This window comes from Diachasmimorpha longicaudata, chromosome 12, assembly GCF_034640455.1.
Source record: "Diachasmimorpha longicaudata isolate KC_UGA_2023 chromosome 12, iyDiaLong2, whole genome shotgun sequence".
Lineage (NCBI taxonomy): Eukaryota > Metazoa > Arthropoda > Insecta > Hymenoptera > Braconidae > Diachasmimorpha > Diachasmimorpha longicaudata.
In genome coordinates, this window is record NC_087236.1 from 598,999 (window position 1) to 626,956 (window position 27,958).

At 32.2% G+C, this 27,958-nt stretch overlaps 1 protein-coding gene across 20 annotated transcripts in view; it reads left to right on the forward strand.

Moving 5' to 3' along the window:
• The window catches only part of LOC135167869 (ankyrin-3-like), a 119,196-nt gene that overhangs the window by 43,048 nt on the left and 48,190 nt on the right, over positions 1 to 27,958 (forward strand). For 11 of the 20 annotated variants that reach the window (XM_064131522.1, XM_064131519.1, XM_064131520.1 and 8 more), the window contains exons 7-15: positions 1,870 to 2,016; positions 3,941 to 4,387; positions 5,681 to 5,779; positions 7,305 to 7,502; positions 7,586 to 7,769; positions 9,259 to 9,363; positions 22,477 to 22,605; positions 23,063 to 23,168; positions 26,233 to 26,310. In XM_064131522.1, the coding sequence (XP_063987592.1) occupies positions 1,870 to 2,016; positions 3,941 to 4,387; positions 5,681 to 5,779; positions 7,305 to 7,502; positions 7,586 to 7,769; positions 9,259 to 9,363; positions 22,477 to 22,605; positions 23,063 to 23,168; positions 26,233 to 26,310 (1,493 nt within the window). The other 9 variants (XM_064131509.1, XM_064131510.1, XM_064131511.1 and 6 more) reach the window with 7 other exon arrangements.

Genomic DNA, 27,958 nt, shown 5'->3' on the forward strand with positions numbered 1-27,958 from the left:
AATTGATTGCATTATTAGTTCCAGGCGAGAGAATGGCAGAATATTTTGAGTCATTAGATGACGAAAATTAATGTGTTTTGAGTTAGAAAAATACTCAAAACTTTGGCGAAATAGTGGCTATTATTTCCGTTTTAAGGGAAATATAACACTCGCTTATATTTACATGGACTTATATGAACTAGAGTTTTGTTTTTTTTAACAATCGTTCATTTTTTATTCACTGAACGACTTTATCGAGTATATTATTACTTTGTTGACTCGACGAAGTAGTTCGATCGATAAAGAAATTATAATTGTTGGAGAACAAGTTGACCAATGAAACAATATTCAGTATTATCAAAATTAGATTTAGTGAGATATTGAAAATTTTTTAAACATCACGTTCTGATTAATATATCATAGAAGTTGTTGTTATTTTCAAGCGATGAATCTGGTGATGGAAAATTCATATTTTGGTTTTCAATGGATTTTTATTTTGAATTCAAATGGAAACAGTAATGTTTATGTAAAACACTGGGTTAAATTCTAATTCTCACATATTTTTCTATCACTTTCGCTTCGCTATGGAAAATCCTTCACGAATTTAATGACATTCTATTTAAAAAATGTGTTTTGAATTCGTATTGAGTCATTATATTTTTAATAGTTCACCCCAAAATACAAAATACATTCTCTATTTGATTGTATCAAATATGGTTAAAAATACATCCACGCAACCTTTCATCATGGAATGGTATCACGGAAAATAAACATCAATTCAAATCCGATTCAAAACAAAACACAAATCTAAATTCAACCTAGGCAGGAAGGTATCTAGCTGTTTGATTATTTACACCTTTCATTCATGACCTCCTTTCATCAATTTTTAAAAATATCGCTCAAATAAAAATGATTGCGATTAGGAACTGAATAACAACAAGTAAAGATGTGAAAAATACAATTATTGATGTGCTCTTTAAATGTATCATAACACAAAGTGAGTGAAAATTTGATTAAATTTAGAATGGAATTTTTCTCTGATTTGAAGAAGGTGAGAGGACAAAATTAAATAGTTGGGCAGAATGGAACGGAAAAAGTGAAACAGTCCAAACATTTCTTTAAGTAACAGAAACAAAAAATATTCCACCAATTTTTGTTGATTGGCACTTTCGCGTTATTGCGAGCATTGATGAGAATAATAATTTTTCATTCGCTTAGAATAAATATATCACGCAAAAGAAATACGGGCTAGGTTTAACTCTCATGTACAAGTATTGATTATTATCTTAACTGAATCGTATTCCTTTATTCGATTAACTGACGTCAGAAACGCGATCTAACAGGGGAATAGGATTCATCTGAAAGGATATTTCATTTTTTCTTACGTGACGTTCATTTTTCTTTCATGGGAAATGATTCGTTCTCCGTGTCAGTTATTAGCAATAAAAAACGTTAATGAAAGAATAGTGAATGAAATATTATAAAGAAAACGTTGTTTTTCGCGTCTATTATGCGATCATATTCCATTTTCCCCATTCGTCCCTTGCGTTTTAGTATTTCAAAGGAAAAATGTTTGAAAATCAGGATTTCAGTCATTATTTTATGTAAAATGTCATTTTCATTGTAATAAAATTACAAAATTTTGTGTGTTCTGTTCGTAAATATCGAGATACATGATCCACTATTTTACGAACGAGGTTTATGAATTATTTATAAATACTAACTTAAAATTTATTGTTTGTGTAATTAAGATAAAACCGACTCACTGTGACGAAGTTAAGTGAAATGGTTTCCGTGGAATTGCGTTGGGGAAATTCTAGTTTACGTGACTACTTTAACAGTCTAATTTATTGATTATAATATTCATATACCATTAAATTGATTTTATAGGAAGAGCAGACACCGCTGCATGTTGCCTCGCGGCTTGGCAATGTCGATATTGTCATGCTTTTACTCCAACACGGTGCCGACGTTGATGCCACAACAAAAGACTTGTACACACCCCTTCACATCGCAGCCAAGGAAGGCCAGGAGGAGGTAAATCTATCATTCCCATATAGATATTTCTACAAATAGCTTTAATCTTCCCTGTCACGTTCAATCCATATCCGTTTAAAAATATTGTTCCACGTTGCGTTGAGGAGCAGTCACCGAAAAAGCCCGAAGGGGTCCACTTTGTGGATGAGGAAAGGTTCCAAAATACATAAAAATATTTTCGAATAGATAAATATAATGATTTATACAGAAATAATTCAGCTCACGAAATGCATGAAAAAGTATGGGTTGATGATTAATGATAACTTTTGTTGTGAGAGTCTGTGTCCGGAAAGGGAATATCGCCCGATTACTCGGCTCATCACGGTGAATACACATATTAATTTCCGGAAGAATTATTATATTTCAAGTACACAAGACTCTTCGCTTCAAATATTTTTTGAATTATCACTATTAGTCCATCGCAGTAACCATAAAAAATAGAAACCAACGTTCCAGGTCCTTGTGTTTTCATAGTAAAAGCCCACATGAAAAAATCATGTTGTTGAATATTTTATTCATGAAATGGAGAAGGAGAGCTTATGTGAAAATGTGTAACACTCAATATAGCCCGGGCATTTGACGTGGACACATGGATGGTTTGTTGGTGTGACGCTATATGGGAAATTTTTATTTCAAATAGTTCGGCTATCAGGTAATCAATCTTATGGTGTTTTTATTTTACTCAAATTCATCGTATGTGCTAGTGAAAATCAAAATACATAACACATTCACTTTTTAAAAGTTTTAATTTTTACTTCGGGGTTGTTGACAAATTATTGCAGTTGTATAAAGATAAACATTCAACACACGAATTTTGTTATTAAAGCGACAATGAGCAACTTTATTAATTAATGTATGTACTACATAACTAAAATCTGAATCATTTTCAGATAGTTAGGAATCGATCTCACAGCGAAACTTGAACTAAATAGAATTCCCTGTGGGCTCCTCTTATGATATATTTTTGGGACTTTCTCACTCCTACCTGACACTCTAGTCCATCCTCGACATTCTACATTCTCCATCTTCCTAAGCTGAGTGCTTCTGCGTCTCATTCTCATTCTCAAAACAAATCGTTAAAATTCAGTATTCGATCATCCTCGCTCCAAATGCCAGAGGGCAGTTCCCAGGAAACCTCAAAAAATGTTTCGAATTTTTGAAAACTCACGGTTTTAGTCTAAAAGGTTCAAGAAATATTTCACATTTTCTAGGAAGTTTGAACACAGTCTAGGAAGCGTTTAAAAAATTCAGAAAATTCTTGACATTTTTAGAACATTCGGGGATTCCAGAAAGTATTCTGGTAAATGCTTGGATTTTCTCGGCTCAATAAATTTCGCAACTCTTTGAAAAAATTCGACAAACTTAGCATGTTTAATTACAAATTTTTTTTCAGATAATTTTGAAAAAATTATCAGTCTTTCTAAACTTTTCCAAGCATTACTTTTAATCTACAGACTTGTCCATGCAATCCTGTTTTTTAGGAGTTTTTATTAAATATTTACATCTTTGTTAACATTGTGCATACATTGTAAAACCCAGTATTAAAAACTTTAGTAAACTGACATTTAACATATGTTCAGAAAGCCCTTTGGATCATTTCCAAACGCTCAAGATTGTTAAATGTCTGATAATTTAGATTTTTTGTGTATCAGTTGATTAAGTATCTCTCCTCTAATATTTGACATTGTTAGCTAATAAAATGATTTTGCCGAATGTTAAAAAAAAACACAAAAATAGTCGCAAAAGTATAAAAAAGGATTACGTAAAGAATAATTTTTTAAAAACAGCAAAATGTATTTCAATTATTAGTTCGGTGTAATTCTCTAGCTGTATTAGGGATGGAGCTGTCCCCACAATTTTTCAAAGAATTATTCATTTGAACGGATCACAACATCCCTCACGTGGCAATCTATATTTGTGTCAGGTTGCATCTGTGTTATTGGAAAACGGTGCTTCTCTCACTGCAACAACGAAAAAGGGCTTCACTCCCCTGCACTTGGCCGCTAAATACGGTAATATGAACGTGGCTAGACTTCTACTGCAGAAAAATGCTCCAGTTGATGCCCAGGGTAAAAATGGAGTGACACCCCTCCACGTGGCATCGCATTACGATCATCAGAATGTTGCACTTTTGCTGTTGGATAAGGGAGCTTCGCCCCATGCAATGGCTAAAAATGGTCACACCCCTCTTCACATCGCTGCTCGAAAAAATCAAATGGATATTGCCACTACCCTTTTAGAATATGGAGCTAAAGCAAATGCTGAATCAAAGGCTGGATTCACGCCTCTTCATCTCAGTGCTCAAGAGGGGCACACCGACATGTCAACCCTGTTGATTGAACACAAAGCTGATACTAATCATAAAGCAAAGGTACAATCTATATTTATTTGATTGATCATTCAGGAGTGAGATTAATCAAATCACGGGGAATCTTTCATCTCTAGATTGAATGAGCATCGGGAACTTGTAAAATATTTTTTCTTGCTTCGAAAATGCCCTGCAAAAGTTTTTTTTTTTAATATTTTGTCAAGACTGTCATGGACTTATATCAGTGGAATAATTAATTAGGTAAAATATCGTTTCGAAAGAGGTTTTAATTGAGAGAAGTGATGAAGTGGTACAACGAAATACTACAATAAATGGAATCATAAAAATTCCGCAATTTCTCTTAGATTCAGAGATATCGCTCAAAAACTCGTCTCAGAGATAAATCAATTTATCTGGGTTTTCCACTTGGCTACTGAATGGATTTGACCGTTATTTGTTGATTCATTTTTTGATTAGGAATAAAAAAAAAATGTTTTTTAATGGGGTAAATCGAACCTGTGGGGTAGGTAACTCCAACCTCACAACAAAGCTATTTTTCATGCTGACATAAAAACTTACGTAAAGTTCGTGATTCAATGTTTTTGTGTTAAAAAATTCGACCTACTGCTTCATTTGGTTATCGCATAGTCAAATGGGCTCAAGTTGCGCGTGTAAGCATAGTTGTTACGCCCCTTTTACCGTTCGATGATGAGTTATTAACGTCATGATTCAACAATTACCGAAGTGGGCTGTGCTGATAAAAACCGTTTTAATTTGCTTTAATTGGTTCATTAGTAGGCAAACAATTTTTTCATCTACTGTGTAATACTTTTATAAGGAAACACCAGAATTTTCATTTGAACCCTATTTTTTCATTTAAACCTTGCGAATCCGATTTTCAATTTCGATATCAAATTATTACAAAATATTTGAGACATCTAACAAAATGCACCAACTTTAAAAATTTAATTTTTTTAAATTTCAGAAAGTTTCTTCAAATAATTTATGGTTGATTAATGTCTAACAAAAACAATTATTTGCCCAAAATCATAAGAAAATTTGTTCATATCGGGAATTTGACTATAAATGCAGTTCATGCTTAAGAGAAGGTTCCCGAAAGTCTAAACTATTCCAGTTACTCACTTATTTACAGCGAATATTTTTAAAAATCCTGCAAAATGTAATCTGAATAACTCTAAATATTCATGATTTTTTTTCACATTTTCTAATGCAATTTGATGGACGAATCTAACGATAGAAAATCGATCTACTTTGTATCCAAACTGCTAAAAATACTCGTATATTCTTAATCCACGGATGATTAATTGTATAATCGATTAACTGTTTTTCTTACAGAATGGACTCACGCCGCTTCATTTATGCGCACAAGAAGATAAAACCAATGTTGCTACAATCCTCGTTAAGAATGGAGCCCAAATCGACGCTAAAACTAAGGTAATTGAAATTATTCAATTAATTTTCTTCTGTCACATCTCTTCATTTGTGTATTTCACTGAGATGAGAGGATTGTTTCATTATAAACTAGAACCGAATTAGTAACTACCTCGTAATAGTCTTTGCATGTCAAAGCGCTCATCTAAATTTAATTAGCATACATGAGATATTTCTATTTTGTCTCATTTTTCATAAATATGAAAATGTCTTTTTCACACTTCAAACCGCAGCACAGCGACATTTTTGTTCAAAACTTTCAGCTGTCAACTTTGAGAAATTGTGAAGCCATTTGAGGCTGCAGAGTTCTGTTGGTCATTGATTAATTATCGGTTGAACATCAATATTTAGCGGCCATTGTCCATTATAAATTGAGTGAATCCAAACGCTTGTTTATATGATTAGACAGTTTCCCAATATTCAAATAAATAATTTTAATAATGCATTTGAACATTCTTTGAATACCCATTTCAGTTATGAGATCGATTGATTGATTATTTCTCATTATCAACTAGTGGCATATAATTTTTATTAACTATTGAAGTTATATTAAAATTCGTCGTGAGTTTCTCTCAAGCAAACCGCACTACTGGAGCCATTAACAAATTGACATTGACAAATTTAACAAATTATATTATTGCTACATTTTACCTATTTTTTTCCTTCAATCTACTGCGTTACAAATTAAATTTCTAATATTTTATTGTTGTTTGGCTTCCGACGCGTAAGGCCCCAATTTTTATTTTAAATAACGATATTTATGAAAAATATTAAGACCAATTCCTTGTACAGTTTCCGCAATAAAATATCCGACGACAAATTTATCTCTGACAAATACTTCCGCAGAATTTTTTCCTCAATAATTTTTTCCGTAGCAAAAAATATGTATCGTCAAATTTACTGTCGCTGATTCGGAATAAATCTCCTGTTGAAGTACTAGTTTGAAAAAAACAGCACTAATAATTGGTAAATAACATTTAATTCGCAACATTAAACTTACCTTAAAAAGCTGGCCTCTATGTTGGCGCTAACGTGGCTCAATGTTGGCCAAATATTGGCTTCATCCTGGCTAACAAAAAGAATTATACTAGATAAAAACTATATTGTCTCGTGGAATCTTAATCTTGTTATTTCCGGCATTATCTGAAGTAGTAAAATAGGATGAGTGCATTGAAAAATTATTTTATTGATTGAATCGAAAAGTTTTTTAAAGATGGACAAATTTGTTAATTCTTCTGAGAAAAAACAATTATTATAATTTCTACCAGATTATTTTTAAAATCTTTTTTAATGATTTACTGTCAAGATTGGAGTTCTCAGCTGCAAAATTCAGAGACTTTAGGAATTTTTGCCTCAAAGGAAGCTCAAAGAAAAAAATAAACAAAGTACTTGCATATTCTTAAATAATGTATGAAAAACCGTATCTTTGATTCTCTCTACCTCTCCTATCTGTGAGCCTTCACGCTATTTTATTACCGAGCCGTTATTGAATTGAATAATACTCTTTTGGTTGTTACAATCGAATTAGGCGGGCTACACACCACTGCACGTGGCATGCCACTTTGGTCAAGCAGCCATGGTGCGTTTCTTATTGAGAAATGGAGCTGCAGTTGACAGTGGTACTGCAGCTGGTTACACACCACTCCATCAAGCCGCTCAACAGGGTCACACATTAATTATCAATTTATTGCTGGAGAGTAAAGCTAAACCCAATGCAGTCACAAACGTAAGTTCACTCATTTATACTTGCAAATTCATTTGCTTTCATCTAGTGGCTGTCAGTGAACTATTTTGATTTTGCATATTCAGAATGGCCAAACAGCCTTGGGGATCGCGCAAAAGCTTGGCTACATCAGCGTCGTTGAAACCCTCAAAGTCGTCACTGAAACTGTCATCACGACTACCCACACTATCACCATCGAGGAGAAATACAAAGTTCAAGCACCAGAATCGATGCAAGAGACATTTATGAGCGATAGTGAAGATGAGGGCGGTAAGTTATTAATTTGATTGAAAATTTCATTAATGAAATTTTTGCGATTTAGTAGAGGAAATTGTGGGAATAGGACTCAAGTCGACATCACTTATCTTTTTAATTGTCGGACTTCCTCGAGTTACGGATTTATGGAAAAATATGCAAAAGTTTATTGGAACGTCTTCTCATAATTTTTGTTCCCCTACGAAAACAATGCAATTATTCAAACTTAAACTTTTTGGATCATTCAGCTTATTATAGTTTAAAAGGTTTTAAACTAGCCTTCAAATCGTGGATCTAAGCCGTACGGTTGTTTTCTTAAAATTCAATCACTTCTTTTGTTTAGATATAGGTGTTGTTCACTTCCATCGATCCACATTATTTAAAACTCAGTTATTATTATTTTAATATCTGAATGAAATTGTTTGCATGTGCTTCCCAGTGAGTTCGGAGATAAAAGCAATGTTCATTAAAGGACTGCTAGATTCCCCTGAAAATTTATAACAGTTTTAGATTTAGAAAATGAGAATTTCAAGTATTCAAATGAATACAATTATAGAGCAAAATATTTATTTCAATACCGCTGGATTGAAATTAAAATATGATTACGGGAACTACATTAATTAATTTTCAGAATGATTCTATTAGACATAAAAATACAATTTTTCTATCAATATAACATTGAAGGTTTAGGGAAACATGGGATCGTGAAAACAACATTCCGTTGTACAAGAAAGGGAGATTTTAAAGACAATAATCATGAAAGCTAGTTGCAAAACGGTCTCATTCAATTTTATAAAAATAAATTACCAAAAAACAAAATAATTGAGAAGCGTTAATTTACTCACGTGTATAACTGTTCTTTATGCAATCCAAGAGTAAGATTCCACTTGTTTTGTTATCAAAAGATATCAGCAGAATTATCAAAATTGTGATGTTCGATTTGAGTCGTTCTACTACTATTTCGCAACTTAATTTCTGTATTGTATTTTCGTCGAAAGATTGAGTGATGTAAACTTGATATTTTTGACTAACGCTTCTGTGTTTATGAATTGGCAATTACTGTTATTATTTAACTTGTCCAAAGGTGAAAGTTGAAATTAATTTGCATGGATTCGGACCATATGAACTTTTATTTAAAAGCTGAACGATTTCAGCTGTTGGTTTTCCCTCGGTCGTTGCTAATCCTCAGATAGCGCCATCGATTAGTTACTAAATAAGAAAAAGAAGTTTTTTCTTTTTCTGTTTTTAGTCTGAATTCTTCGCGATGTATCTTTCCTCCGAAAGAGCATCTGTCTTTTCTATCTTTTCGATTTTATTGGTTTTCATAATTCTCTCCAATTTGATTTTCTCATTCAAATACTTTTATCCATGAAATGGAAAAGAATAGCTGAAGTTATTGAAGAAGCACGAATATTGTAAAACACTAGATTGTCGAGTTTACTACAAACAATGAACCAAAGAAAAGATACATTGGCGGTGAGCTTTATCCGATAATACAATGTAGGTGGTGATGAAATCGGCATTGCGGCCATGAATGTGTATGGACAACCGCCACACGCGCAACACGTGTATCTCCCTTCCTACTACCAGGGCCAAATGACCTACACCCGTAAGTTAATGCCAACTTCAATGTGTCTCGCTGTGTGTAGCCCTCCCTCCATGAGTCTATATTTAATTATATTACTTTGTTCATTAGCTATTGTCAATACTACATAACTCAACATTGACATAGACAAGAGTTATTCCATGCCAAATGAGTCAACGACTGACCTTCACCCTCTTCGAAACTGATGTAGATTTTTAACAAAATTGCTAGACAGAGAAATTCTCTCGCAATTTTTTTTTTATCATTTTTTCGGCAGTTCATTTCGATGATGTGATTTATTGTTTGTTTGTCAATTTTTCTTTATCCCTTTTGTTGCATTCATCGAATTTTTACTTATGATGTGCTGCAATTTTCAATTGTTCAGCATTCATGAGAATATTTTGTGATCAAAAGTCGAAATTATATGAGAAAATGAGGGAAAATGGTTTTCCAAAATTTGGTTACTTCCGTTTTTCGTGTTTTGTGTTCAATGATTCTGGAAATGCAAATAAATACTTTAAAACGTCATACAAATTGGGTTTCCTCTCAAGTCCATTTTGTCTTTTATTTTCGTTAATTTACTTTGTTTAGAAACCACATACAGAGAATTTAAATGTTACATCTTTTTGCTGCTAAATTCAAGCATTATAATCGTTGACATTCATGTTTTAGATTTTCGAGTTATATAAACTTATTATGGTTCAAGAATTTTAATCGCTCGTTTAATCGTCCGCTAATAAAATAGAAATAAAATAGGCCAGTAAAATTGAATTTTTTTCCTTCAAATACAGGTATTGTTGATGTCTATCAATCATTATCAATAACAATAACAATTTAATTCGATTAAGTGGAAAAAATTTAGATGTTTTTTTAATTGTTTTTTTTTTCTTGATGAAAAGTTCTTAATTAACGAAGTTCATGGTGAAATATTAAACTCAAATATCCTTTCGGCAGATTTGGAAGATGAACATGATAGTAATAATTATTATTTTGATTTCTTCAACTTGCAAAAAACTCTGAAAATCTGAATTACAGGGATATCATTGAATATCATACTTGAAAACACTTCAGTCATAGCTAAAAATATATGTTTCAATATCATTGAGAGAAACGTTAAAAGGTAATTACGAAATCTATGTTCGATGATGCGATTTTTATGATGATTATTAAAAAATTTTCATTAATTTTTTTCTTTAAATGTGAAATTTCAAATTTATCCAAGTGTATCTAAATAAACTTTTTCTACCAATACTATATCGAAATCCTGCGGGAAGGAATAAAATTATAAAATGGCATTCAGTCGTCATGAAGAAAAGAATATTATGAACTCTGATTAGGGTAACATTCAACAAATAAAAATTCGATTAATCTAATTGAAAAAATGTTCTGTTAATGATTTATACATGATAGATAAAAATTATGCGCAAAATAATCTTTCGGATGCGTATTATTCATTTTATGGGAGATATAACTGTCCTCTGTGCAATATAGAAACAATTGTCCATTTGTTTTCTTCTTAAAATGCAGCTAATTTCGTCAAAATGTTCTAAAATGCCGTTAAATGACTTTAATTATAAATTTTATGGGGAGAATTTTAATATATACTTATATGTCAATGATTTTCCGATACACAAGCAAAGTCCCTTCAAAGTGTTTCGACCAGATTCGAAAAAGGTCGAGAAAAAAAATTAACAATAAAATAGATCTTGGACGTCATTGAACTTGAGCGCCACCTTAAAATACTAGCTTTCATCACTACAATTATTGGAAAAAAAATAAGAATAAAAATGACAGCTTTAAAAATTTCAGTTCTTAATTATTTTGAAAATTTACCTGGCAATTGAAACGAAGCATTACCCCGAAACCTCTTCCGAGATGTTTGCAAATGGATAATTGTAAAAATTGCCTGAATCGCACTCAAGTTATTGAAAAATTACGAAAAACTGGAAGAAATTGAAAAATAGATATTTTTCCGATCGGTAGATGATCCCTTAATCTATTTATTCGCCCGAATTTTATATGTTTGGTATAAATTTCTAGTAGAATGCAGGAAAAATACTTCTAAATTATTTACGGTTTCACCGATTCAATGGCTTTAAGGGATTACATTGTCTTGAAGCGATAATTTTTAATTTCCCAGCCGTAAAAAATGGAAATCAATGTTCAATAGGAGGACGGTATGTTGTTGACATATTTGGCAAAGAATACTTCACATAGATAATCATATGCTAGTCACGAGGAATTAGATAAATTCACGACATTTGAACTTTCTTCCCAACTCAATCACATCATTGAAGGCATCTTGATTGGATTAACAGTCATTCTGCGACTCCTGACTGTTCATCGAAACCACATGCAGAAGCATCTCTATTATTAGTCTCTCCCCCTCCCCCTCTTCCACGATATTTCTATGGAGATATCTGTAGCAGTCAAGATTAAAATACTCTCGAGAAGACACTATCTGACCATCTGCTTTCTTTCAACCCCTTCAATTGAATCCGTCACATTTAAGTGATTCCTTCCCTTTATCGTGCTATTTCCCCCAATTAATCAGGGACTCGCGGAAGCTATTCATGGAGTTTAATTATAGAACACGACCTTGTGGACGGATCAGTTCCCCTTCGCTATTGAAATCACATCGTTTGAACATTCCGAGTGCGAATACTCCTGCATGCAAAATGGGTAAACGTTTCTATTGAATTTGTACCTGAATAGAAATGTGAGAACTCATTTTGAAGCGAGATTAACATTCTCTGAAAAACAATATTCCATTAATGAAATTTCATTACTTTATTGACGGTCAATAAGGAAAATTCCGTTCACTTTCGTAATTATTCATGGAACTAATTTTTTTTCTCTTCTTTATTAAATAATCATAGTGGCAACAATTTTGATTACTCATTTAGTTTCTAATGTTGATAAAGAATTCGTTTATTTAGATAATGAGCTATAGAAATGGGACATTGATTCGAAGAACGTGGAGGGAAGGGAATGCTGGGTGAAATTAAAACGTCGATTTTAATGAAATTTGTGTCAATTGTTATGAGATTAATATTATAAATTGAATAATTGGGAGGAGAATTTTTTCAGAAACTCTTACATGAAAGTGTCTCATATATGATGAACCAAAAAATCAGTAAAAGGTTATGAAGATCAGGAAAAGGGCATTCATTGTCGAGTTTGCTTTCTAAAATGTTGTGGTTTTATTATTTAAGGTTCAAAATCAAATTTTTAATTTTTTTTCTGAGAGCAAATTATGGTTTTCTCTCTTGAATGGCCTCCATTAACATCTAGTTACTTTAATTAGAAGTTTGTCATTAGTTTAAAGTAGTTTAAAATAGAACTAAAAGGAAAGCGCTCTTTTCAAGTTAATTAAAGCCACTAAAGTTCAGGGAAACCGGAGTTTTCATTGTTATCACAATAATATTCAAATGTTGAAAAAAGGTTTGACGGTATATGCCGTTATCGACATGTTTTCTAACATTTCAATGTCCAGATTTCAATTCAGACTGGAAATTGCACTTGTGACCGAGGATCCTTTATTTAATTTCAGTAAGAAACAAATATATTGTTGTGAAGCAAATTGATATTTTCGCGAGAAAAAAATTTTATTCGGTGAAAGGTCTTCTCGGCGACTGATAACTGAGCCGATAGATCATCACCAGTCTAGGGAGTTGATAAGGACCGTGTGAACCGCGATAATTACTTCAGTAGTGAAGCGGTAAAACAATTTAAATCTATTTTGACTATTGATCGGTTTCCAAAATAGTAAAAATGTTTGCCACAAATTTTTTTGCCTCCTTTCATCGTTCTCAAGATGAATTGCTGTTGAAGAATTTGGATCAATCTTTGCGATCAGTTTACTTTTGAAAAATTGGTGAAATACTTGTAGGAAATACATTTAGTGTGCTTTTAAGCCGTATTTCATCTGACTGAAATGTTATAATAAAACTTCTGACAAGTATCCCCATTATTTCTCATCAGTATTTCAGACTTATTGTTCAGAAGTTTTCGCGATACTCGTGAAAAGTATTTTACTTTTTAGAACGATGTCCGTAATTTCAATTTCTACTCGATGTACTCGTACTTCGTAATTTTGACTGGAAATTTTGGGTGGGGCAGAGGGAGCTGGTTACTACTCCTAATTTTGAAAAAGGCCAAAAAATGAAATTGGATTGGTGAACCAAAAATGTCTCTACAACTGAGAAAGATAACGAATCGAAAGTCAGAGGGAACAGAAAAATGATTGAATATCATGAATATTTACTTTCAGTTGGCTTCTAACTTCTGAAAAGGACGAAATATCCTTTGGAAAGTAAAAACTATCATTAACATATTAATATATAATACGAGTTTTTCTCATGAAAAGTAAAATTCAAAAGTAGTTTCTTGACTGATCAGAAGTAATCCCTTTTTAAAAAGAACTTTAATCAAATAATTGTCAAAACTGTAGACCCAAAAGCACAGAAAGTATGACGAAATCATCACGAAGGAAAACAAGTTGAGAATACAAACACTCGAAATGATAATATGATATATTACACTTGTACATGCTTATAAAAGTATTTTTTTTATGTATGCTACGGATACAATTTCTCGTCCTTTAGATATTATATAATAACATGCTGTAGAAACTTGTAGAATTTCAAATAATTAATTACAACGAAAAAGATGTTTCTCGACGACTTAGCTCGGGGCTAAGTCGACGTCAATTCTTCTACCGGTTCGCCATTGAACTTTATCAGCAGGAAACTGAACTTTTAACGAGCGTCAAAGCCAATACGTGACAAGACCTCGCACAAGATGATTTAACTATTTACATCAGCAGAATTAACTTGAGAATAACACCGATGCACCAATCTTTTATAAATGAATAACGATATTATCGGAGATGAGTCATAGTTAATTTTATTGATTCTTCAACTTCCGAGAATCAGTGAAATCAATTCTGTAGTTGGTTGCACTCTGAGATTGAGCTCCTACAAATTATCCTATAAATAATTGGCTCATAATGAGCTCGGGGAAAAAAATGATTATTTTTTAATTTCCTTGAAACACACTCACCATTTTACTTTTTCATTTCTATCTATTCTTCTCAGCCTTTTTCTGTTGAAAATTGTGCTCTTAATTACTTCCCAGCTTTTCCGTCAAATATATTTTTGAAATAATCTGTTATTTTCTTTCGTTCCGTCTCCTCATCTTCATCTTTTGGGCATGCACTCTTCTTTACGTATCTTTATTTTTATACACGATGTTGCAATTATCCAGACAGTGAATTGTAAATTGACAAATTTAGTAACAAAATTACGTTTATCTCTTGTTGCACGTCATAAATCTACACTATTCTATTTTAATGTTGCACTTTTTTTTACTATTGAGAGAGTCTTCCACTGAAACTTCTTCTTGGACTCAGCACAATATCTTTGTTACTTAACTATTTCATAGTTTCCACTATCCTAGGCTAGTCACATATACTCGTGGATTAAGCTTCTGTAAATGATTCCACAGGTATTTTAGGGTACCTGTGCCTTAGTGTACCTGTACAGATGCACTGATAAGCTGTGATAATGAATATCATTTTATTTCCTCGTAAAATTCTCACTCTTCTCAGATTTCTTATCTATTTTTCCGAACTTCGTACTACCGAACATATTTTTTAGATAATTTAGAATTTTGTTTCGGTTTTACCATCTTCATCTTCTGTAAATTTAAACTTATTGACTGATATTACTTCATATCTATATCTATATCGGGTAATCATCCACATATATATTATAAATATACAGATTTAGTGGTAATATTCTCTACTAATGTTTCACTTCTAATGGATTTGGATCGTTATGATATTTTATGATCTGATTTTATGTCGTTCCTTTTATTACCAACAACAGTACTAGGATCAGTCATTTAATTACTGCAGTATCTTCGTTGCCTCATTTAATGATCTTCAGCATCATTTGTATAACATCATATGCAGTTAATGAAACCATTTATTAATAATATTTCTACTCTTTGACTACTGAATCGCACTGCAGGAATGGCCATATCAATGTTGTCAATTTCTAATTATTTCATTACGTCATTATTTAATTGATAAAAAATTTGTTGTTTCATTTTATCAATGATATAATTCAACAATGATAATGATGAATTCTGATAAATGATCAATCATCATATATCGGCAATGCAGATCATCAATTATTTTAACAATTCGACATATTTATTTTTCTATTCAAACTGCATTCAATATAAATAAAAAATCGTTTTAAAAATTGAAGAAATATAATATTGGTAGTCATCCCTGCGGTAATGAGGATGATTCAGAGTTTATTTCCACCGTTAGGAGAATTCATCTAATGCTTCTTTCACACTCGAAATCAGGAAAAAAAATCACATGTCTAGATGAGCTCAATGGAGTAATTATTTAATGCTAAAAAATGCACAACCTCTCTGAAGAATTAGAGCGACGACTTAAAAATTACCATAATTTGCACATTGAGAGCATTAAGTCCATCAAGAAGATCAGCAACTCAGGGTTGTGATCCTAATTACCCTAAGGCACTCTCACTCATTCTGGTGGGGAACTAGGTACCTCTACATCTGACATACTGAAGACGCTTGTTGTTGACCATGCGGTGTCACAAAGCCCTCCAGTTGTTGTGACGATATCACCAGCATAATAGACAGACATTTGTTGCCCACACCCGTTAACTACCTGTTACATAATCAATGGTCGTGGTGCCTTCTAGCCTTGTTGCATGGTTCTTATTTTGCTGTGTAGTTAGTTCGATGCGAGAGCTGGCCGACTGCCAAACGCACAACTGTCGACCGAAATACGTTAATTTATGTAATCCAGTGTTGTGGAGCTTTACGAGGGAGTCGATTTCAATAAACTGGAGAATATTGTTAATTTAAAAAATAGCGATACATTAACTCCCGTCAGCTGTGTAAACCAACCGACTCATTGACAGTTGATTGTTCATTAGGAGGAGACTACTATGAGGTTTTAAGGCCACGCATTATGGGAGGGAAATCTCTCATGACTAATTAGTACAAATAAATAATTGTTCATTGTACGGTTACCCCACAGATGTTTAAAATGGTAAAAATAGTCCAAGGCCTCTAGTCTTTTAGCTACAAGGTTTTTTTTTAAATAAACAAAATATTTCAAGTTAGTTTTTTCAAATTCAACTTTAACGCAGATAATTTTAGTTATTTATTTCCGTATGAATTTTTCCGCCATAAAATAGACCGTAAAATGACCCTAAAAGTGTTTGAAATGTTTCTTTAATCTTCTCACATATATTTTTTGGACGATTCTACAAAAATGTTGCGATTTTTTCTGTAAAAAAATAACAAAATTAGTTGTGTAGGAGTTAAATTTCGAAAAAAAAACAATTTGTAACTGTTGATGCCCACACTTTTCCAAAAGTTCTGAATAAAACTCTCTGCTGTTCACAAAATTTGACGCCCCGTGTCATTTCGAATAATCAATAATCAATTATTTGCACTAATTAGTTTTTCAACGCCTATAATCGATGTTCCATGTGAGAGAAATTTACTTGCAAGAGCTCGGCGACTTTGAAAATTCATGGTCTCCTCTTAATTAAGAATAAATGAGGAGTGCGTTATTCGATGCTTATGGCTTGAGTCTAACAACAGAAATGCGGTGGGGAATAGTTTAAAAATTCATTACCATCGATGAGTGGGGGTGGAATATAGTATGAGAAACGGCGCCGACTCAACGAGAGATGCTATAATAAAATTGGTGCTCCATGAACGTGAGGTCATATTACTAGACGTCCGGCTGATCTTGAATCAATCTTGGATTGGCTCTAGTCGCTGTTCCTGATACCCATCGGGTCATACGCAGGCGTCACAGTTGGTGCTTTTTGAATACCGGCTCCAGTGGCATTTTAAATGTGTTAACAGAACTATCTGTCCCTTTCCATTGGAATCAGTTTCTACGAGTTTTACCGGTGCATTTTGGAAATTGTTGACAGCTGATTCCTGACTATAAAGTGATCTGTGAAGTTTTTATTTTTTTATAAGTCTCCGGGTACACTTTTATTTATACTTTTGTACGTTTTCTAAGTTATGAGTTTTTTATTGTTCGTGTTATTGACTGTTTGAGAGAAAAAATATTAACAAAAATTGGAGGAGATAATCGTTGACTTTGTGGCTTCATCAATTTAATAAAAAGGAAATAATATAAAGAAAGAGCATGGCCAAGGACAAGGCCGTCAAGACTAGGAAGAAGTCTAAGAGGATGGCCTGTTGTGGATGCACTCGCAACAGGAACAGCGACGTTTTTTGTAATTAGAAACATGTGAAATTATCACGCTTTAACGTTCACAGAATCATAACATTATGTCAAGCATGACGCAAGAAATAAGAGAAAAAAAGCGAATTAACGCTACTCATTCAGCGCATTTAGCTCAACACTGTTATTACGGAAATTAACGAAGCAAATATTTCGAAAATAGAAACGTCATTTCAGCGGAGAAGAAAATCACCCGCCAAGTTGAATTAATCTGCCATTCTAAAATGATATTAGTGTCAATATGATCAGCGCAATCACTGCTAGTTTGAATTTTTAACTGATCACTCATTATGATACTTCCTCTTCTGCATAATATCTAATGGGTTACTTACTCGTAATTTTGTTACATCACGTTCTTTAAGGAGCGCGTCACCGTTAAAACGAATGAAGGAAGCGATTGGTATTCATATCTAACATCTGGGTCAGGTAGCTTCTGCAACAGTGGTAGATCTCGCGATAACTCTGACGTTACCTCCACTTTCACACACACATACGCATACGCACTATTACGACTCATGAAACATTTAATATCAATTAGAGAGATCAACCTTGTCCGGAAAATCAAGAGTAGAATCTACCAATTAGCTCAGTCTCTCCCTCTCTTTTTCAAGTTTACGCTCTAATTACAATGCAAAGTCCGAACATCATAAACTATTTTTCGTGTTTTATTCATTAGATTGCGGTATTTCAACAGTTTATGACATTTTGCGCGATTGCGAATGGAATACAATGAAATGAGGAATGCAAAAGTTACTTGGAATCATCGATCCAGATGACTGATTGTTGATTTCTGATGGTAGGAACTTCGAAATGAATTTGGAGATTATTTTTAAAAAATGTCAAAGAGGGAGGAACTTTAGAGAAATTTCTTGAGTTGGATTTCTTAGTGTGTTGACACAACGTAGGATTGGGTTTAATGAAAGAAGTTATGTTTCGTCTATTTATTTTTGGATAGTTGAAGTTTGAGAGAGGGGTCAAACAGAGGTGTGAAACGTAATTGATTCATCGAGTTTAATCTACATTTTCATCGAGATTAATTAGAATAAAAGTGGGACAATTCGAAATATTGGTAGAAATTTTTCTTTTCTTTTGATGCTGATTTTTGTTTTGTGTTTTTGTCAAAATAGTTTGTTATGGCCATTTATGACCTGGAAGGAATATTTATTAGAATGAATGACAGGAATTGTTAGATAAATCATGGAAATCGTCTTTGTTTTTTCGTTTTCATTTAGCGAATTGTTTTTTTTTTATTCAGATGATTCTTCTTTGAATCGTATCGAAATTTTGACTTTGCACCAGTTATAAAAAGACTTTAAATTGTTGTAATCATTTCTATGGGAGGTTATAATACCATATTTTCAAAGAAAATTAAAAAAATTTAAGGTTTCTTTTTTTCTGGAGAATTCATAACCAAAACCGAATTTCGTGAATGTTATTTAACTTTTATGACGGCTCTAAGTACTTGCTTTGCTTAAATTTCAAGTTTTTCAACTCATTTTTTTATTCAATTGAATTGAAAACAAAAATCATTCTCAATACTCTAATAGATAGAGAACCTTTACTTATCATTTATTAAAATCGTATTCACGGAATCAAAAATACGTAAAAAACGAAAAAAAAAACAGAAAAAAACCTCTCTAAAATCAATTATTGAAAAAATTGACTCATTCGAGATAGACAACATCGCAACAATTCGTATCGAAACATATTTGAATAAAAATGTTGAAAAACCGCGAATCAACAGATCTTTGTGATGAACAATTTTTTTAATTTTTTGGCTGGTTAAAATTTTTTTTTTTAATTACCGGAAAATTTCGCAACATATCGCAACATATGCCAATGAAAATGCTATCAACAGGTAGATTTCTAAAAATATTCCGCAAATGGAGTTGAGAAACTGCGAATCAATAAATCTTTATCTTGAACGGTTTCAAAAATTTTTTAACTGATTTTTTTTATATTACCGGAATTGTTTTAAAAAACATGGAATGAACAACAATTTTCCATTGAACTGAAACCAGACTATTACTGCAGTTAATTGCGTCACTTCCCCAGTCGGAGTTGTTCAATTAGTTCTCATCGAAGAGATAAGATGATGGATACAACGATGAAGAAAAGCCTCCCAGAGGACAAAAAGAGCTTGTGACTGCACCCTTGAACATTGCGAATAGAATGAGAGAAGTACATTCATCAGTTGAAGAGTACTTTTGCGTTCTACATATTTTTTTCATCGTTTTTGCATAATGTAAACTATGACGCACTACTAGTATTCACGGGAATGTTAGTCAACTGATTGTACGTGCCAAGTTTAACGTATGACGAGAGGAAATAATTTACGGGTGTGAATAGTAAATTTGGTCTAAAGAATTTGACACATGTGCATGCGACCAATTTGAAAAGCATAACAATATGTCAAGAGCGTAGGTTTTATTCGTGAAGATTCATGCTGGGTCAATTGGACAATCCACCATTACATTACTGCTATAACACGTACATTCCTGACCTATTCGTTAATCCCTCAATTCCCTCCGTGGAAATCCCATTAAATACGGGGGGTATGATGTCGGCTTTTTTATACGGTATTGGATACAAATAACTGTTCTATATTTGTCTAGAATTTTGGGAACGGTTATATTAAGCTGATGAAAGAGATGATGTCATGTAAACGATAGCATAGCCCTGAAAAAATCCAGCATATGGCAGACCTCTGTTTGTTTTCCTAGATTTTCAATGATGCTTGGAAGGAAGTTATCGATAAATTGCAGAATCGGGCCAGAGTAATCAAATAATTATAGAATCGACGAGATAAATATTCTGGCGCTTCCGATATTGCGTACATACATTTCACCAAGTTTCTGATCTTTAAGTTTTCTGTGTCAAATGAGTCAACGCCAGTCTCCCTCTTCAGAGCTGATCGCAATTTTTTTTTACCATTTGAGGGGAAGGGTCAGAAATATTATCTCTCATTTTTTTTCAATTTTTTCCGCAGAATTTTTCGACATTTGTAATATGTCAAAACATTTTTCGTTATTTGTATGAATATTCTGAACAGATTTTGACTCTCAATTGGAAATATCGTAATCGATCAAATTTTAGTTTTAAATTCTTTAGATTATACTTATATATGTTGAGAAATATTTTCTAGTACTTGGTAAATGTCTTTTTCCACTAAATCAATTTCACAGAATTCAATTTGAGTTTCATTCAATTTTTTGCACCAAATCCGAAGCTTTTGAATGGAATGGAAATTGGATTGTATGAAATCGATTTCGCTGCAAACAATATATTTTCCAAATGCTAGATTTTCTTTTCTCTGCGTTATCCTAATCAAAAGAATATGAAAATTCAATTTCTTCATCGTAGTGAATTCGTAGTTCATAGAATATAATTATTCATTTTTCTTAAGTGTAGATAGTATAGTTCTGTCCACATTAATTCAAATGCACTTCATTGATTTGTTTTATTTACGATTTTCTTTTAATTGATCTTCCCCGATAACTCAAAAACTGTCCCGAATTCAGTGGATGATGATTAAAAAAAATTGTCTGAATGTTTTTTTTTATTTTTTCGTATAGTTTGAGTATAGATAAATAAACTTTTTCTACCATCCTTTTATGGAAGGTTTCGGGAGAAAATTAGAGTCATTAAAAACCATTCGGTTGCACCAAGGAAGTCATCATAATAAAAATAATGGTTATGATAATATTCAATTAAGTTGATAATATGAAAATTCGTTAAAAATCATTAGTACATAATCCAATAAAATCAAATAAGCAACGACTTATTGATCACCAAACGAAATAACCCGCAAAATAAATATTCAGAAGAATTTTCCTAATTTATTTGCGAAAATAACAGCATTATATACCATAAAATATGTATTTCCCACTTGATCTTCTTAATTCATATTATGAGTTCCCAAGGATAAAATAAACTCCAGTTTATTGCAAAAAACAATTAACAAAACAATCAGTTGTGAAGTGGGAAATGAGGTAAATCTCTTTCCCGTACTGGCCAGTTTTTGACAAATATCTCGGAATCTAAAGAAGACAGAAAATTTTTTATTATGGCCTTTTTTGTGGAGCAAATTGAGTACTTCAATAAATGTAATTACCAGGATTCCGCCATCTCTTTTAAATTCGAAGATATTACTGAAAAACTGGACGTGGAGATAAATCAACTCACCTCGTTTTAACATTTGGCTACTGAAATAATATATCCGGAGCAAGTTATCAAAAAGAAAATGACAGACGTTTTCTCCAATCGTAGGAAGAATCGAGATCAATTTTGAGGATGGTGAGGGTCAGTCATTGACTCATTTGACCGACAGTCCCTCATTTCATCTCTTACGTTTCATTTTCGATACTTTGTAGAAATTAGATTGATGTCTCACTGCTTTTTCCAAATAACTTTGAATCATCGATATAATATCACAATTCTCAGAGTCGAGTTGTGAGAGGATCCCACTCCAAAAAAGACATGCACATTGTTTTGTAAACATCTTAAGAATGAGTGGGTTTCGGCGTATTAATTAAGGCCCATTTTTATAAAAAAAAATCTTGTCATGAATTCCGCTAAACCCACTCGATTCTCAGTTATTTACCGAATAATCTCCGTATCTTTTTTGGAATTACTTTACTTCCTACATTCACTAGGAAATCACATAGTTCAAACTCTAACAGTCTTATTAATATTCAATGTTCGTTGTTGTCATAATCATGATGTTTTATGGAGTTTTTTTTGTCATGATTCTGTTGTCATGGATTTTTTTCAATGAATCATTGTGCTAATGGTTTTCAACCTGACATTTACAGGCGAAGATCCAATGCTGAGTGACCAGCAACAGTATCGTTATATGACTGTTGATGACATGAAGTCAATGGGTGACGATTCAATGAGGGTAAATGTTACCGACGATGAGAAGGACAATCGACATTCCGGAGGTCAGTCCATTAAGTGTCATTACAGCTATTAATTTTCTCACGTTCAAAAATCTTTTGGAATTTTTATCTTTTTTCTCTTCATCAGGAATGGCCACTGTGTAAATATCAAAAGGCTTTCCGACTTGAATTAACTACTGTTTGAATACACTCATTAACATTGAAAGATAATAAAATAATCAAACATTTAACTGATAATGAATTAGGTCATTGATAATATGAAATAGTAAATTTTCTTTTGATTAAATAATACTCAAGCCCGTCAAAGGAATCTTTAATTAGCCAAATCATTTCCGATCTCCTTATCTAAATTACTGATTATTAAAATAATTCGGGATTTCAATATTTAAATTTGCCATAACTACAATAATTAAATATGTTAACAGTGATGTCAATAGTTTGCATCTTGTTTATTATTCACCTAACGGCCGCAACTGTTTTTAATTATTATTATGTCCAGGAGTCAGCGTTACTGACATGGTGACCAAAGAAACCTATCAGCGAACCAATGCAGCAACCCTCAAACCTGACAATGTAGACATTCACAGACATCCGGTACACGTTGGGTACGTATTCACATTATTTTCATTGAATTCACTAATGAGTTTAAGGAGATAAAAAATCCTTATGCGAAAATTTAAAACTTGGATAATTATCTGTAAGGATGCTTTAATGGAACTAGATGAAATTCGAAACAATATTTTTTGTATTATAGAGTGATTACGGGTATGAATGAATGTGGGAGATTTATGGGCCTAACAGACTGAATTATCTTCGAGGAATACTCGACCTTTGGTTTTTATTGAATTAACTAGAGAAGTGGTGGCTAAAGCTAAACAGAAAATTTCTGGTAATTGAGCGATAAGAAGAAATGAAAATGTCTTTGGACTTTCAATAGAAAAAAATTCTTGACACTTTTTCTTGCCTTCAAATTATCAATTTTATTATTTATTGAGAAAATACCAAACCATATTCTGTAGATTCGGAGTTATTGTTATAAATATAATTTTCAGCAATATTATAACTGAGAGTTCATATTCTTTCATCACATTATCAGTCCCTAATTGAGATTTAATATTTTTTATGGTAATTATTTACCAGATGCGAACCAAGGAGAAATTTACTAAAAAAAATAGCTAACTGCCTCGAATCTATAAAATAATTACCTTTTTTATGGAGATACTCATTAGTAACAATCATAATCATATTCACAAATTTAGAATTACTCAGTTAATGAATAATTATAGTTGAATATTCCTGAATGTCTATTCGAGAATCAATGAAAATTAAAATTTTTCGAATTATTGATCAAACAATGAATAACCTTGAAGAAGTTTTTGTTCCTCGATTAATGGGTTATAATAATCGGCAAAATTTCTCATTACTTTATAAACGAATTTTTTGTTTTTTCAAAGAAATTTTCTTCATCGTTATTATCGTCTAACCATTTAATATGTTTTTTTCTGTATTACTGAGTAATCAATGACGGAGAAATCATATAACTGTAATGGTTCTTTCCTCTCGTCATTCAATAATGTGGATAAATAATTTCAAAAAATTGTCCAAGAGTCCAAATTGATCTAATAGTGTCTATCAGTTTGTTACAGAATTTCCAATTATGATTGAATTGATTAGGTTTCATTATACATAATATACAAAAGTATTTGATTTTCCTCAATTATTAATTACCGAACAATAAAGTACTATTGACATAATTTATTTGTCGATATTTTTAGACGAGGAGGAAAGCACCTGTTTTCACCACTTCTCTACTTAAATTGGCACGCGATGAATTGATAAATTTTTATTGTACTAGCACAAAGTATTAACTCGAATGAATGTGAGGATTTTTTTTACTGAGTTGGAATGTGTGTGTAACCTGGCATGAATTAACATATTTCTATCCTGCTAAAACTTGAAAATTGCTACTACAAAACAGTTTATTATTGGTCTTGAAAGAAGACAGCCAGAGAAGTAAAACTATTGCCAGTCATTCTGAATAATATTGAATAAAAAATTAAATAAATATACTGTCGGCGATGAAAATAATCCATCAGTTGTCTAGTTGTAGAGTATGAAAACGTGCGATGGATGAAGGTTTTAGCCTACTAGATATTCTATGGTGACACTATACTGTTCTATGCATAGAAATAAGGTAGCCATTGCTGGTCAAATACGACCACGCTCAATCCCGTTGCGGTAAACTGAGTTCATTGAGAGTTCCTCCCGTAAAGTTGGTTTCATTCAGTAAAATTCTTTCCACGGTACGGAAAGAGTGTCTTCTATCATCAAAGGGGGGAGCCGTTGAGTCTTATACAGTATTTCCTAACATACGCTCCTCTGTGCTACTCTTTGTGCTCTGCGTATCGTGAATAAACGCGTTTTACCAAGTTAATCAGAGTATAATCGTAATAATGTAAATTTTCTACATTTTTTTTAGTGAAACTCGATGTACGCGATATGTAGTTTTCCATTTATGATTCACGTGGTTTTTCGTGGATCGTTAGTTTTTCGCTATCTAGGTTGAGAAGAAATTTTAGTACTTATCATACAAGCACATTTGAAACATTCATCTCAAGTGTCTGCAGTCATCATCGCTGCTATGTTGTAAGATTTTTTATCCACTGCACTGTAATTTCGTCATTATTATGTTGGATTTTCAAGTTTTTCTTTTCGTAGAAAAGTCGTGAGAGAAGATGAGTGGTGAAAACATTTCTAAACTTAGGGTCAACAGATCAATTCCCGGACGGTTTCAACTTTATCATAATTCAATAGTCTTTAATTAAAATATAATAATTGTACGGATTATGTTATCTCCTATGGCCAGTTGCTCTTTTAGTGATACACAATTAACAAATTGAAAAAGTGCGGGATCGATTGTCTTTGATATCTTAATTGATTTATTATTTGTTTTGTTATTTTAACTTCACTTGTGTTTCTTGCATTACTTCTGAATATTATTAGTTTTGGAAATTTCCAACTAAATTGAGTGAGAAAGTTTTGCGAAAAATCGTCAGCATTTCCGAAATCGAGTTTTGTAAAATATCGATATTTCAAAAAAATATTTTTTCGTTTAAATCAACAGTGAAAATATTTGCATAGCGGGAAATTAGTTTTTATAAGGCTAAAACTATAATTAAATCAATAGAAATATTACATTTTCGAATGTAAACGATTTTTTTTCAATTTCTCTCAAATTTTACAATTATATAGAGGATTATTTTATTTCATATTCTACTATGAAACGTGAATTTTTCTGAAGCTTTCAATTGATCTGTTTACCCGGTTGGATTAAGCAAAAAATTAGAGATTCTTTTTTTACAATTAAGACAATAACAAATAGAAAATTTCCGGATGAATTTCTGTGAATCGCTTTTTTCAAAAATAGTGGTGAATCCGTTTAAAATGCATCTTCCCTCATCACTGAATTACCAAATTAGTTTGATGTTTATTGATTAAATTATTTTGTGCACGAATGGGAGTTGAAGATTTCATGAAAACCTTGGGAAATCTGACAACTGTTATATTAGAAAAGAGAGTGGAGAATAATAAAAATGAAGTTGAGCATGAGCACGGATTAGAGAAAACTACCTTACTATAATTATCACGGAATTCTGTTCCAATACTTAGACTGTCACTAGAGTTCTTAAATTCGTCGCTGGCGGCCCTTGGTAGCCATTCAAAAGGACAAGGAATGTGGAGGGACAGGTATAAAAAATCAATTTTTATCACTAAATTAATTAATCTTTTTTAAATTTTCGGTCAGTGGGTTTCAAAAGTTTTTAATTTATAATTTTTTTTTCTAAATTAATCTTTTGTTTAATCCCTGGAGTGTTTCTAAATTTCTAAACTATCTCTTCCATTTTTACTCGATTAATGTTAACAATCACAAATTACTCCTTTGATTTAATTGGATAGCATTCAAGTAATAAAGGGCCATTCTAAGTAAAATTATTAAACATTTGAGCAATGCAAATGAATAAGTGACGACTGATACCGGAGAACAGAAGAGTGGACGATAAAATCACATTATCAAGATGCAGTGAAAGTCTGGAAAAAAATGTATCTAGTGGCTGTCAATGTATTTGTTTTATATATCATTTATTCACTTTCTTATTTCTCATTGGAATTTCAATTTAATGTCTATGTGTATTGTTTTTGAGCTTACACAGTGTATCCCGATAATCCTGATTCACCTAAACTGTGTGAGTGAAGTGCTGCATTCCCAAATCTCTACTATAATACATTATTATTGTTTTATTCGAAGATAGCGAAAATACATATATAAACGCCCTCCACTGGTTATCCAAAAACAATGGAGCGCCTAATGATGTGGAAAGATATGATTTTCACGTGAAGAAATATTCATTGAAAACAATTCCTCTGTTTCTAAATTTCCAATGGTCTCTTTCGAAAGAAGAATAATTGCAATAATTTGTTAAATAAAATATTAGGCGTGACGTCGTTAAATTATAATCATTGGAATAATGTGGCACATATTGTTGGTCTTAGGCATCATCAGGCGTCGAAAAATTTACTTTAAAAACCTTGAACTCAATTATACTCAAATTCGAAAAGATATTAACGAGATTTTTCTGCCTCTCGAGCCAGAGAAATGTACTAACGCGTGATTTTTATTTTGTTTCCGATCCTTTCTGTTATTTTATTTACGCTACTCGCAGAATTCCACAATGGAGAAAGTAAGTGAACATGTCTTGAATTTTTCTCCTACGCCTAATTTCATTATACATATTTTTTTGTTATGGCAGAGAGAAAAAGTGAGAGAGAAAGATACCTCTGTAATCGTTCACACAGCCGTCACATTTTTATATTTTGTATGCTGCTCGCTCTGTACTCATGGTCTTTCTTTCAAATAGAGTAGAGCTTGATTAATGGTATTTCACTTAGTTATCATTATTATTCATAATAAAATGGTGTAAGGGCGAATGAATTTAAAAAGGCAAATTGATTGCTTGCTTTCCTGAAAGACGTTAAAACAGCCACATTTACTGTATTTTATTTTATTTATAAGCTATTCCATTCCAAATCAATCAAACGGCCTTGCCATTTTGGAAATTGATGACGATTTTTTAACTCTCTAGGAATATGATGTTTTTCTTACTTTTTCGATTTTTCTCGAATACCTCAAATTTGATTTATTTAATTTCAATTTCCATTCGACAAAATGTTCATTTTTCTGTCGTCTGTCAAAAGTTTGAGATGATTATCTTTATCGAACGAAATTGTTGAAATACTTGAATATTCGTCCTTTTTTTCGTGTTTTTTTTTCTCAGTAATTCTTGTTATCACAGCGAGTATTTCAAGGCACCATATGAGTAAAATTTTTTCCGAAATC